The sequence below is a fragment of the Eubalaena glacialis genome, chromosome 3 (genome assembly GCF_028564815.1).
Source record: "Eubalaena glacialis isolate mEubGla1 chromosome 3, mEubGla1.1.hap2.+ XY, whole genome shotgun sequence".
Taxonomy (NCBI): Eukaryota; Metazoa; Chordata; class Mammalia; order Artiodactyla; family Balaenidae; genus Eubalaena; species Eubalaena glacialis.
The window spans coordinates 54,106,339-54,120,000 of record NC_083718.1 but is presented as its reverse complement, the minus strand read 5'-3'; the positions used below and the strand labels follow the sequence as shown (position 1 = coordinate 54,120,000).

Genomic DNA, 13,662 nt, shown 5'->3' with positions numbered 1-13,662 from the left:
AAATTATAGTCATCCAAAGACTTCAATTAAACTGCTCGTCTGCACTAAGAATAAATAAAACATAAACCTCCATTTTATAGTAACACATGCATATACACAAATCAAAAGATTAATTTACCCTAAAGAAGATCCAAGGATCATGGGAATTCTACATGCAGATTTGGAGGGGAGAGAAGTGACAGGGTTAGACACCAAAGAGAAACTTCCCAAGCTCGTGATGTTGCCCTAGGCGAAATTCTGAATTAGAAGCACATTTACCATGTCTGAATGATGTAACTAAGTAGAATCTAAATCAATGTGACTTTAATATAAATGGTGTTCTGTGCCTCCTGTGTAATGCTTTCAGAGTGCTAGGCCAGGCAAGTCTCCAGGGCCAGAAGACCTGTTGGGTTCCTGAGTCATCTTTGGGCTGGGGGTCCGTTGGGAAATAAAGCTTTGGAGGTTAATAAAGACTGGGACCCTGAATGTTTCAGTATTCAGCAAGTCTGCTTAGCAACCAGTGTCCTAGCAAAGGTCATAAGCAAAGAAAAATTGTGAAGGCTGTGAGAGAAAAAAGGAAGAGACAAGAATTGCCCTGAATTTGAGACATAATCTAATTAGGTACAGACTGAGAGAGAAAGAGAATGAGAGGCATGAAAAATATTGGGACAGTGCCTTAAAATTACAAAGTTCTTTTATGTTTCTTTATTGGACCTTCATGAGAACTTCAAGAGAAAAATATTGTTATGGCAGAAAACTAGACTCAGAGAAGTTAAGTTGACCCAAGACAAACAGCTAGAACAGGGCAGCCCAAAATACATTTTCCACCCCTGGGTCCACATCTCATGTTTTCTGGTGGCTTATGCTTTCTGCTGCATAGGAATGAAGAATGTAGAACATTCTGTAATGTAGGTGCTAATTCTGTCATGCGGGATCTAGAAAGGACTAAAGTAGTCAAGACCGTCTTCCAGGGGAAAGTGAGATTTGAGTTGACCTGTGTGGGAATTGGTGGGGCGGAATGGTTGAGAGTGAGGTTTCAAACTAGATTGACTGAGTCGAACTTCACCACTGCCACTTTTCAGCCATGTAAACTTGGCAAATTGATTAACTTCTTTGTAACTCAGATTTCTGATCTGTAAAGTGTGGATGACTTTTGTATCATAAATGGGTTAAGATTTGTAAAGTGTCTAGAATAGTTCTTGACAGTTGTACACCCTCAATAAATAATAGCATCATAGTTAATCTCTAAAAAAAAAATTGGTTTCTCTTTGATTCATGGCTAAAAAGAAAACTTAAAGTTTTAATCTAGCTGGATTATAATTTGGGGTGTGTAATTTTGTGTTTCTGTGCCAGTTCTACACTGTGTCAACTGAAAAAAAATGCACAACCTAAAAGTTGTGTGTGAGTTATGTTTTATTTGGGGATCTTACTGAGGACTATAGCCTGGGAGATAGCCTCTCAGATAACTGAGGAAGTGTTTGGAAAAGGTAAGGGAGGAGCTAGGAAGGGGGTGGAGGGGGAGATTGGGAACATGCAGCCAAACATAAAAAGATTCCTGATAATCACAAAGAACAGCCACCTCAAGTAAATGATTTCAGTGCTTTTCTGTGTATGGGAAGATGCAGGAGTCTAGGCTTATTGAAATTATTCCTTAGGTATGCATCTTAACTCTCTAGGGCCAGTATCCTGCTTTTCTCTATCCTGAATTCCCCTCACCGTGTACCATTAGGATGGCAGCGGGGTGGAGAGGTGTTGCTTGATAGCCAGCAATATTCATTGTTTACTGGAATGGCAGGCAACATTTTTCTTGTCAGCAGCTGTTTTAGTTTTGGTACTTTTAAATTCACCTTAGTGTTTGTTAAGGCAAGTCTCCCTTAATTAGTCTCTTTTCAGACTTTATTCTGTTTTTTCCAGGAAGTTTAGAATTACTTTTGTAAGTTTTAAAATTTCAATGAGATTTCTCTTAGAATTAAGTTTTAAAACATTTGAAGCCTTCACACATTACATTAAGTGTATTCATTCAATAACATGTTGCAGTATTTATTCAGTATTCTGCTCTTCAGTTGCAGATACATACTTTTCTTCGTTAGAGTTTGGCACAGTCCTTATGTTTTCTTAGGTACCGTATAGGGTAATACATTTCTTGCCAGTGAGAATGGGATTCTAACTGCTTATGGCTTATGAGGAAAGAAACAGATTTTTAAAGACATTGTTTTGAAACTGGTCACCTCACTGAACTTGTTTTAATAACATTCTCATAGGTTTTCCAAATAGATCATGATAATGTTTATGAATAAGTTAATGTTTATAAATAGTAAGTTTGCTTTGTTTTTTTGGCAATGTTTAAAGTTTTTATTTCCATTTTCTAAATTTATTGTACTGACTAAAAATTCCAGAAAAAAATATTAAAGAATGATAGTGCATATTTCTTTTTTGGAGACCTCAAACTCTATAGAATTGGTCAGGAAGACTTGGCCTTTAACTGTCAGAACCAGGCAATAACACATGCCAAGTTTAGGACATTTACTCCTGGCATGGCTCCAAGGAGAGGGCTGAGAGAGATACAGAGATATTTTTTCTATATTTATTTTCCTTTGAGTTTCATCCTATGTTTTGCAGTCCCAAGAATTCCTCATAGATGTAACCTAATAACCACATTTCACGTCCAGTTGAAGTTTTTGCCACCAGAACCATTTAAATCTTGTTCTAAGGAGTGGGCTTTAATTCCTAAATTACATATTTTAATTTCCTAGTGGGACAGACTCTACATAATTATCAGATCCCACATAATTCTATTTAAAAAAAGTACAACTTTCTATTACTTAACATTATAGATCTGTCAGTTTGCTGGGTGTTCCCTCAAAACCCTACAAGTATATGTATATGTTTTTATATTTACAGAAAAATAATAGGTAAATTTATAACAATATTAAATTTAAATTGTAAATTTAGACAAATGTTTTTGATCATCTGTATTTTATTTTTTTGCAGTGAACGTATATTATTTTTGTCATAGAAAAAACATTTAAAAAAAAATCAGTTTCTCCTTTGTAAAATGAGGACTGGAGTTTCTTTTTCACCTGCAAGAGGAACAGGCAGGCTTGTTCATTAGTATCCTACCTTTTCCCATTTTCCTGCTTTATTTCACAAAAGCAAATGGTTAGAAAAATTTAAACCCTGTTTTTGCAAGACATGAATAATCTATTTACCACATTCTATTCAATTTCCTTTATTTTGACCTCTTCAGAGGAAGTTTAGATGAGGGATGAAAATGTGAATGGGCAAGTATGGATTAGCTGTTATCATTCTAATGAATGAAGCCTCAGACACTGTCTAGCCCAGCTCTTCAGAATTCTCTGCCTTAGTCTATAGACCTAGACCACAGCTAACAGTGATGTTACTTCACTTCCCATTAACAGGTTATTGCCCGTAAGAGTGTTTGGTCAAGTAACAGGGATCTGGCATTTCTTTGTTCTCCAGCCTTACAACTAAGAGTACTGTCAATGAAAAAAATTAATCGATAGTCGATCTAAGAAAGAAATGGGAAATTTTATTCGAGCCAACCTGAGAATTATAACCCAGGAGACAGTCTTTCAGAAAGCTCTGAAAACTGTTCCACCTGTTAGAGGTCAAGGCACAGTTTCATCAGTGTTTGAGACAAAGGGTTATACATCAAAGTAACATACTGACAGTTTACATAGTTCAACAAGGCAATTAGTCGGTTGTTGTGACCCCGCTACAGGATTGAAAAAGGAATTTTATCTCCTAAGGAGTTTGCTGGAGCCAGGAGGAAATTGTTTTTTTGCTTTTATTTTTGTTTTTTGGCAAGTAGGCATTCCTGTGTCTTTTAAGGGGATCTAGTTAATGTATAATGCAGATGTACAATACACAGTAAAGCAGGTAGCGGTTCAAATGCGCAGAGAGAGAATTTTATGTTTAATTTTTCTTTTCCTGTCTTAACATAATTTTATTTCATCAGTACCCCATCCTACCCTACTTTTAGAAAACTTATTGTAATATTCAGCATGAGATTTAAAGTAGGTAAACCTGGAATTATAAAAGAGGTTCTGCTCTTAAATGAATTAAAAATCAGGGCTGGGTCTTATTTTGCAACTAACTTTTTCACTCAAATAATTGATAGTTTTTACATGAATTAGATGCTGTGATTGGTATTGAATATAAGAAAAGAAGGATTTTAAATTTCACCTGATGACCTGGCTCCAGTGTCTATTCAGAGTATCCTCAACAAGTAACTGGATCTATTAAACAGTTACTGTCAAAAGGAGCCCTTCAGTAGTTCTTTAGTGCAATTCTCTGGAAGTTGCATTCTCTGGCCAACTTAGAGTAGCTGTTCCCTGCCTATTTTCCCATGAGTTCAGATGAAATTTTTAGTTTGGCAAGTCAAATTTCATACTTCCTAGTTTTTAGTCAAATGAGATACTTAGCAAATATTTGAGCAGTTGAAAGCGTCACTTCTGTATGTGTGACTGTGCCAGTTTTGTGATCTTTATCAGAAATGTATTAATGTTTTACCATATGGCCAAAAGGTCTGCTGTATATTCCTCTAAGATGTAACTTCTGTTCCTTTCTGCTTTTAGCTTCATGTATCTTCCTTCCAAAATGCTTCCACCCTCATGTTTCTAAATATCACCCAGGTGTCTATGTTTTTAAAATTTTTCTCTTATTACAAAAGTAATACAGATAGATTGCAAAAGATTTGAAAGACAGGAAAGCACAGAAGAAAATTAAAATCACATATTCTTTTATTACCCAGAAAAGTTGACTTTTTCTTTTTTAAAAAAATAAAATTTAGCATCATTCTGGTTCAGATTTGTGACTTGCTTTTTTTAGTCAGAATTATGAATTATGAGCATCCCACATTGTTAAATATTATAATGCAACATAATTTTTAATGGCACTGTGGATATGCCATAATTTTTTAACTTGGGGATTTTTTTTTTAATGTTTTTTTTATTGGGGTATAGTTGTTTTACAATGTTGTGTTGGTTTCTACTGTACAACAAAGTAGAAACCCTATGCTATACAGCAGGTTCTCATTAGTTATCTATTTTATACATATTAGTGTGTATATGTCAATCCCAATCTCTCAATTCATCCCACCCCCTCTTTCCCCCCTTGGTGTCCATACGTTTGTTCTGTATGTCTGTGTCTCTATTTCTGCCTTGCAAACTGGTTCATCTGTACCATTTTTCTAGATTGCACATAGACTTGGGGATTTAGGCTGTTGCTATTTTTGCAATTAAACATAACCTTATTGATGAAAATCTTGCTCAAATTTACAGATATCTCTGTTACTCCACAGGATAAAATTCTAGAGGGGCAATCACTACATCTAAAGGAATGTGTACATTTATAGCTTATCATGTATGTAGTTACGTTGTCCTCCATAAAAGTTGTTTCAGTTAACACTCACATAAGATGCATGTGTATGTGCTTCTTTCCTTGTACCTTTGCTAGTACTCAGTATAAATGGGCACTTCTTCAGAACACCCTCCCCTGACCTCTCCCTCCTCACCAACCCTAGTCTAAGTTAGATCTCACGTTGCTTTCCTAACACTTTCAGGCATAGTATTCTATCATGACACTCTGTGGGTTTTTCATAATGTTCATCATAGTTGTAATTATGTAATTATATGACTGTCTCATGTTGGTCTCCCATCACTAGACTGCAAGTTCCATGAGGGCAGTGATCATACCTAGTTTATTTACCCCTGTATATTCAGTGCTGAGTATAATGTGAAGCACATAATTTGTGTTCAGTACATATTTGTTAAATGAATAAATGAGCATTATTGTAAAAATATTCCAATTTGATAGGCAAATAACTATACCTGACTATTAATGTCTGTTTATTAGAGGTTGAACTTCGTGCTTTTATTGGCTAGCTAGTGTTACTTTTTAATCAATTGCCTATTCATATCTTCATCCATTTTTCTGAGGAGTGTATCTTTTTGATTCAAAGCTCTTCTCTGCCCCTTCTCTGGTTCTGTAGGCTCCTATCTGAATATGGCATATATATATAGTGGGTTACTTTCCATCTTTATTTATGCCCCTATTTATGATCTTTTGTTCACTTGATTTATTGTCCATTTTTTCTGTTTGGTGTGTAGGCATCTGACACTAAAGCATTGTTGAAATCAGGGTCTCCTCTTGATTACTTTCTTCATGTCAATCACTGATTATCTCCCACTCCTACTTTCCCCCCAACATTATAACTTTTACCCTCTACTTATCTACTTACCTACTTATCTAGATGTTCCCAGGATTACTTGGACTTTAAAAAATCTCCCTCACCACATTCAGTTTAAAGTCAGCTTAATTTACTTATCTAGCCTGAGGCAAAAAACATTTTTTTCTTATCTTCTTGAGATGCATTCTGTTCCTAGCTAAGAGCCTATCATTTTGACATCTTAACCCAGGCTTGCCAAATATTGGGCTGGCTAAAAAGTTCGTTCGGTTTTTTCCGTAAGATGGCTCTAGTAGCACCTAGTTGTCTTTAGCTTCATTTGAAACAATTTTGTTAGATTGTATTGTGACAGCTGTCATATCAACGTGCATTTAAAAAAAAAACTTATCAAAATTGGTGAATTTCTGTGTAGCTGTGAGAAGTGACCCTTTTTTTGTCCCCTGAAACATGCAGCACAGTGATAATTTACAGTAAGCCCCCTACATACGAACCTTCAAGTTGTGAACTTTCAAAGATGCGAACGTGCGTTCCATCAGCGTCCAGCGTGAGTGAAATTGCAGCTTGCCCTCTGTCTCCTATTGCTGACGATCCTTCAGCTCTACCGTCTCCCACCTCCTTTCCCTCCTCCAGTCAGTAACTCTTCTTGCCTGTTCACTTGATGCCAGCCCCTGTATGCCAGCTGTTGTACTGTACTACTGTACTCTTTGAGGTACTGTACTGTAAGATTAAAAATGTTTTCTTTATTATTTTGTGTGTTTTTTTTTTTAGTTAATTAATTTATTTATTTATTTTTGGCTGTGTTGGGTCTTCGTTTCTGTGCGAGGGCTTTCTCCATTTGTGGCGAGCAGGGGCCACTCTTCATCGCGGTGCGCAGGCCTCTCACTGTCGCGGCCTTTCCCGTTGCGGAGCACAAGCTCCAGACGCGCAGGCTCAGTAGTTGTGGCTCACGGGCTTAGTTGCTCTGCGGCATGTGGGATCTTCCCAGACCAGGGCTCGAACCCGTGTCCCCTGCATTGGCAGGCGGATTCTCAACCACTGCGCCACCAGGGAAGCCCTGTTTTTTATATATTATTTGTGTGAAAAGTATTAAAAACCTATTACAGTACAGTACTATATAGTACCTAGGCTAACTTTGTTGGACTTACGAGCAACTTGGACTTATAAACATGCTCTTGGAACGGAACTCGTTTGTATGTAGGGGACTTACTGTAATAAGTTGTTGTATTGAATCTTCAAATGGTGGGAGCATGTTGGGATGTGAAAAATCAATTATCTTTAGGTTCTCCCATTGTTCACTGGGAGAGCTTTAGGGAATTATCTCATGGCAGATCCAGAAGAAATGTAAAGAGCCTAAGACCAAGGGCTGAGGCATTTTGTGAAAGTTAGTGATATAATCTTAGGAATCTAATTCCCCCTTCTCAGATCCTACTTTCATGTCAGCCTTAGCAGATAATGAGATTGTCTTCATTTTTCAGATGAAGAAACTGAAACCTAAAAGGTCACACAGTTTGTAAGTAATGACAGGCCAAGTGGCAATATGAAGAAATATTAAAATATAAAAAGTTTAGAAGGAATAAATTGATAGTGATTGTCTATGTGATAGGATTTTAGGTGATTTGTATTTTTCTTTATATCTTTGTGTTTTTTCTAATGTATATTTTTTTACATTTACTTATCAGCTCTAAATATAACTCCATGATCTTTCATTCTACTTTTTATAATTTTTAAAATATCCTGAATTTTATTATTTGCTTTCCTGTTACATTTTATTCACCTGTTTGTTTTTTTTTTTTAACATCTTTATTGGAGTATAATTGCTTTACAATGGTGTGTTAGTTTCTGCTTTATAACAAAGTGAATCAGCTATATATATACATATATCCCCATATCTCCTCCCTCTTGTGTCTCCCTCCCACCCTTTCATTCTACTTTAGGTTTCCACTCCATGGCTCTTCACTGGACCTTGGTGTCTGGATATGTTCCATGATACTCTCTACTCCTAACCTCCTGTGCTTCCAGCTTATTTTTTCAGTTATTCCCATGCATCATCTTTTTACCATACTGGGGCCTCTCTATGCCATTGGCTTTCTCTACTAAAATCCTCTGACCCCTGCTATCTTAACTCAGGCCTCGCCTATCTTTACTGTCTACCTGTTGAGTTTAGATAATCATTTTTTTCCTCAACTTTATTTTTCCACTTTCTCAGCTGTCTGAGCTCCCTTTCCTTTCCTGCTGTTCTCAGGAGTGGGCCTTCCGTCTGAACTCACAGAGAGAATACTGAAGCTATCAGATAGTAACTCTCTCCACCTGCTGACCCCACATTTACAGAGCCTTTCTGTATCCCTACTGGTCCTTCTTCATTTCTACTACAACAGCAGAGCTCTCCTTCCTGTCTCCTTAAGGCAAAACATTCCACCGGTGCCCTGGCTCACTCTCATTCCTGGCTCCCAGGGACCTTCCACCATCCCATCTCTAACCTGCATTAAATAATGTGTTTAATAAACATTGAATAATTTTATAAACAGAAGAAAATTAGTAACAAAAATCTTTACTGGGTAAAAGTATGGGATTTGGAGGCTTCCCTGGTGGCACTGTGGTTAAGAATCCACCTGCCAGTGCAGGGGACATGGGTTCGAGTCCTGGTCCGGGAAGATCCCACATGCTGCGGGGCAGCTAAGCCTGTGCGCCACAACTACTGAGCCTGTGCTCTAGAGCCTGCGAGCCACAACTGCTGAAGCCCGCATGCCTAGAGCCTGTGCTCCGCAACAAGAGAAGTCACCACATAAGCCCGTGCGCTGCAATGAAGAGTAGCCCCCAATCACCACAGGTAGAGAGAGCCCGCGCGCAGCAGTGAAGACCCAATGCAGTCAAAAATAAATAAATAAAAGCATTAAAAAAAAAAAGAGTATGGGATTTTGTAATTGAAGACTCAATCTAATTGCTATAGAGAATGTTAATTATCCTGGAAATTTTCCGTGTTTAGTTTTATAAAGAGTCCAACTACATAAAAAAGGACGAGGGAATCCCCTGGTGGTCCAGTGGTTAGGACTCCCCTCTTTCACTGCTGAGGGCCCAGAATCGATCCCTGGTCAGGGAACTAAGATCTCACAAGCTGTGTGGCCAAAAAAAAAACCAAAACAAACAAAAAACCCTCAAACCTTTCTACATTAAAAAGTCTATATGTTAAAAAAAAAGAGAGAATGAAATAATGCCATTTGCAGCAGCATGGATGGACCTAGAGATTGTCATACTGAGTGAAGTAAGTCAGACAGAAAAGGACAAATATCATATGATATTGCTTATATGTGGAATCTAAAAAAATGGTACAAATGAACTTATTTACAAAACAGAAATAGAGTTACAGATGTAGAAAACAATCTTATGGTTACCAGGGGGGAAGTGGGGAAGGGATAAATGAGAGATTGGGATTGACATATACACACTACTCTATATAAAATAGATAACAAATAAGGGCCTACTGTATAGCGCAGGGAACTCTACTCAGTACTCTGTAATGACCTATATGGGCAAAGACTCTAAAAAAGAATGGATATATGTATATGTATAACTGACTCACTTTGCTGTACAGCAGAAAGTAACACAACATTGTAAATCAACTATAGCCCAATAAAAATTTTAAAAAATATATTAAAAAAAAAAAGAGTCCATCAACTCTAAATGTATTTTATAGGGTATGAAATGTTACAGTGCCTCTTAGGAACACTATTCTTCCATTTGACATACGTTTCCTTTGATAGATGTTTCCTTTAATACTGTTCAGATTTATCTTTGACTATTTTTTTTTTTAACTGTAACTTGAAAATTTTTTCCCCTTTTTTTCATAGTTGGAATATACCTTCAAATCAGTTATTGCACAAACTGGACCTGGAGGGACTATCAATCCAGAGCTAAAACATAAGATAAAATTTGTAAGTGTTTGCTGTTTCTGGGAAATGGATGAGAATAATTGATTATACATTTGGGTATCATTTGTGGTTAATTTTAATTTGCCTACAAATATTTTAGTTTTATATTTATTCCTGATCTTTTCAAATATATTACAAATGGAGTGGCTAATCTTTTAAGATTAGAAAAAAATAAATTTCATACTCCTAAACATTTTTAATGTTCTCAAAATTATTTAGAAAATGTAAGTTCCTCCAAAAATTCTCTTTTCTTCCCCTCACCCCAATAAATCATTGTTAAAAGTTAAAAATCTTTCCAATACCAGTTTTATATGTATGTATGTCAAGTATTATTCTAAACAGTGCATGGTATCCCATTGTGTTGATATACCGTATTTCATTTATGAGATCCGTTATTAACATTTGGGTTATTTCTAGCCTTGGCTATTAAAAAATGCTGCAGTTAATGTCCTTGAACATTTATCCAGAAGTAGAGTTGCCAAAGGTATTGAATATTTTTGTTTTGATAAATATTACTAAATTGCCCTCTAAAAGGTTTGAGCAAATTTACACTCCCCCGACAGTAAAATGTCACTATCCAATCATGTTGTTTTAACTTATACCTCTTGATTTTTACAGTGAGCATCTTTTCATATGCTTAATAGCCATTTACATTTCTTATGTGAATTGCATGTTCATGTCCTTGGCCTAATTTATTGTTTCTCCTCATTAATTTGTGAAAGCTCTTTGGCTGTTTTGTGTTGGGCCAAAGGGTATGTATGCTTAAAATTTTGGTGGGAGCTGTTAATTCTGATTTGAATGGTCAAGAGTATCGTTACAACTCTTAGTGCCTTATTTTATTCTGTTTCAGCCGTTGTGGTTTTACTGGGAGAAATGCAAAAACCTTGGTGCATTCAGGCCCTGTTTTTTTGTTTGGACATTTGACTAAGTGTCCAACAATTATTTACTTATTAACAATTATTTATTTATTTAAGGATGTTCAATATGACTTTTTTTATGGTAACAAAAAATTAGACAAAAATTAAGCATTTATTGAAAAAAGAATTGCTTACATTATCCACCCAAACTAGGGAGTATCATGTGGTTCATAAGAAGGTTTAGGTGTATCTCGATTAATTTACATGGAAGTATTTTCTTGGTATATTGTTGGACTTTAAAAACAGGTTTTATAGAATAGCACGTTTAGTATTGTCCTTTCATGTAAAAATCGTAATGTGAGTATGTGTGTGCATAAAAAGGTTTCTGAAAGGATGTTTTCTGAAATGCAGCAACAACTGTCTCTGGGTCATAAGATTTTGGAATAATTTTTACTTTATATTTTTCTGAAGCTTGAATTAGAATTTTTAATAAGATATAATATCTGGAAAGGTCTAGGAAAACACAAAGCTTTTTATACCTTATTGGGATAGAACAAGTCCACTTCTAGGAATTTATCCTAAAAATATTTGCACAAGTGTGCAAAATGCAAGTATGAAGATAATTGTTGCAATATTTGTGATGATGAGAAATAGGAAACAGCCATAAATAATTAAATAAATAAATTTTATTATATTGACTATTTGAAGAAACTATAGCTAATGATACTGAAAGCCCAGCCTCTGTACTCCTGTGTCAAATTGAATCTCGGAAACATAGAGTTTTGGGTGAAGTAGAAAAGAATAGCTTTATTGCTTTGCCAGGCAAAGGGGGACACACAGCAGGCTCGTGCCTTGAAAACTATGTGTCCCAACCCAGGGGAGTTTGATGAGGAGTTTTATGGCAACAGTTCAAGGGTGGGGTTGCTGATAAGATTAGGGTGTGTGCAGGGCCTGCATTCCTTTAATCTCATCTCAGGTAATCTTCTTGATGAGCTTTTCTTGTTCCTTTAGTCTGGCCCCAGGTGGTCTTCTCTGGTATGAAGAATGCTGCCATCTTCATTTGTTATGTTTTAATTCTATGAAGAGCTTAAAGACATTGTTATGTATATCCCTTGAGGCAGAACCAGGACCCTGTTCCAAGGCTGCACTGTTTTTTCTTGGCTGTTTCTCCCTTGACTCTGCATCCCTTCCCTTCCCGGATTAGCAGCTGTTCATATCTGCCCTTTGGAACTCAGGAAGGTCATGGAGACTGGAGTCTGTTCCCTGCAAGCAGCGGGGGACATGGAAAGGCATCTGTGCCCAGGAGCCTAACAGGGTCCTGCTCAGTTTCACTAGGAAACATGTTGATCTATATTTACTGATATGGAGAGAGGTCTGTGATATGATACTAAAAAGCTGGAGAAGTAATGACCTTATTTTCATATTCAGTAAAGGTATTTTTATGTGCATATGGACAACAATGGCTACTATCTTTGCTTAACTGTGTTTTCCAACATTTTCTATAGTGTGCATTGTATTTCTTTTCCGCCATTTAGAATGCTTGAAATTATGCCATAGAATATTTATTTTATGTTAGCTAAAGCTAATTATGTTAGCTGAGCTAAAGAACTATGTATAGGAATTTCTGGGGAGTTGTGGCATTGCAGTATTATGCAAGAATGATTTCTCAACTCTGGAAATGTTGGAATTCACTGCCTTTTTTGATTGTTACAAGTTTTTTTAAAACTGGAAACTGGGACTTCCCTGGTGGTCCAGTGGTTAAGACTTTGCACGCCCAATGCAGGGGACCTGAGTTCAGTCCCTAGTCAGAGAACTAGATCCTGCATGCCACAACTAAAAGCCCACATGCCACAACTAAAAGATGCCGCATGCCACATCTAAAAATCCCTCATGACTCAACTAAAAAGATCCTGCATGCCACAACTAAAGATCCTGCATGCCGCATCGAAGATCCCGCATGCCGCAACTAAGACCCGGTGCAGCCAAATAAATAAATATTAAAAAAAAAAACCTGGAAACTGATTTTTAAAACAATACTGTGACTTTAATTCATTCACTCAATAATAATATTATTTTTGCCTTGTTACTATTTAAATTTATACTTTCTTATTTTGATATTTTGTCACCCAGCATTCCAGTGGTGTCTATTTATATTGTATTTCAATTTTCTATTTATTAGGTTGTATCCAGGTTTCCAGAGGGTTTACTTATTTCTAAACTTCTTGGAGAGTTTGAGGTGAGTGTTTTCTTTTTCACCAACCATGTTTTTTTATGGCTTGCTTATGTTTCTCATGATTGATAGAAATTTTGTTGCTACTCCTTGGATCCTCCAAGTCTATGCTCTAGAACTTAAACATCTTGCTTTGCATTTTGGTGGCCTCTTCTTTACTAAAAGAGTTAAGAATCTGATTCTTAATAAATACTTCATTATGCATGGAAGACTATTTTTACCACTATTGTTATATTATTAGAATAAAAGTTATTTTTCATGTCTGATAATACTAAGTGTCAGTGGGGATATGGAGAAACAGAATAACTCATACACTGCTTGTGGGACAAAACCCCTTTGGAGAGCCTTTTGGTAGTATCACTTTACTTGAGGATATGCACCCCTGATGATTCAGGAGTTCTATTAATACTTCTACAGATATACTTTAGAGAAACTCAAACATGTGCACATGAAGACATACAT

General features: G+C 36.4%; 1 protein-coding gene across 3 annotated transcripts in view; it reads left to right on the top strand.

Annotated features, from left to right (window-relative positions):
- The window catches only part of TDRD5 (tudor domain containing 5), a 96,285-nt gene that overhangs the window by 24,999 nt on the left and 57,624 nt on the right, over positions 1-13,662 (top strand). For all 3 annotated transcript variants that reach the window (XM_061185663.1, XM_061185664.1, XM_061185662.1), the window contains exons 5-6: positions 10,033-10,116; positions 13,150-13,206. In XM_061185663.1, coding sequence (XP_061041646.1) covers positions 10,033-10,116; positions 13,150-13,206 — 141 coding nt within the window. The remainder of the gene's footprint in view (positions 1-10,032; positions 10,117-13,149; positions 13,207-13,662) is intronic.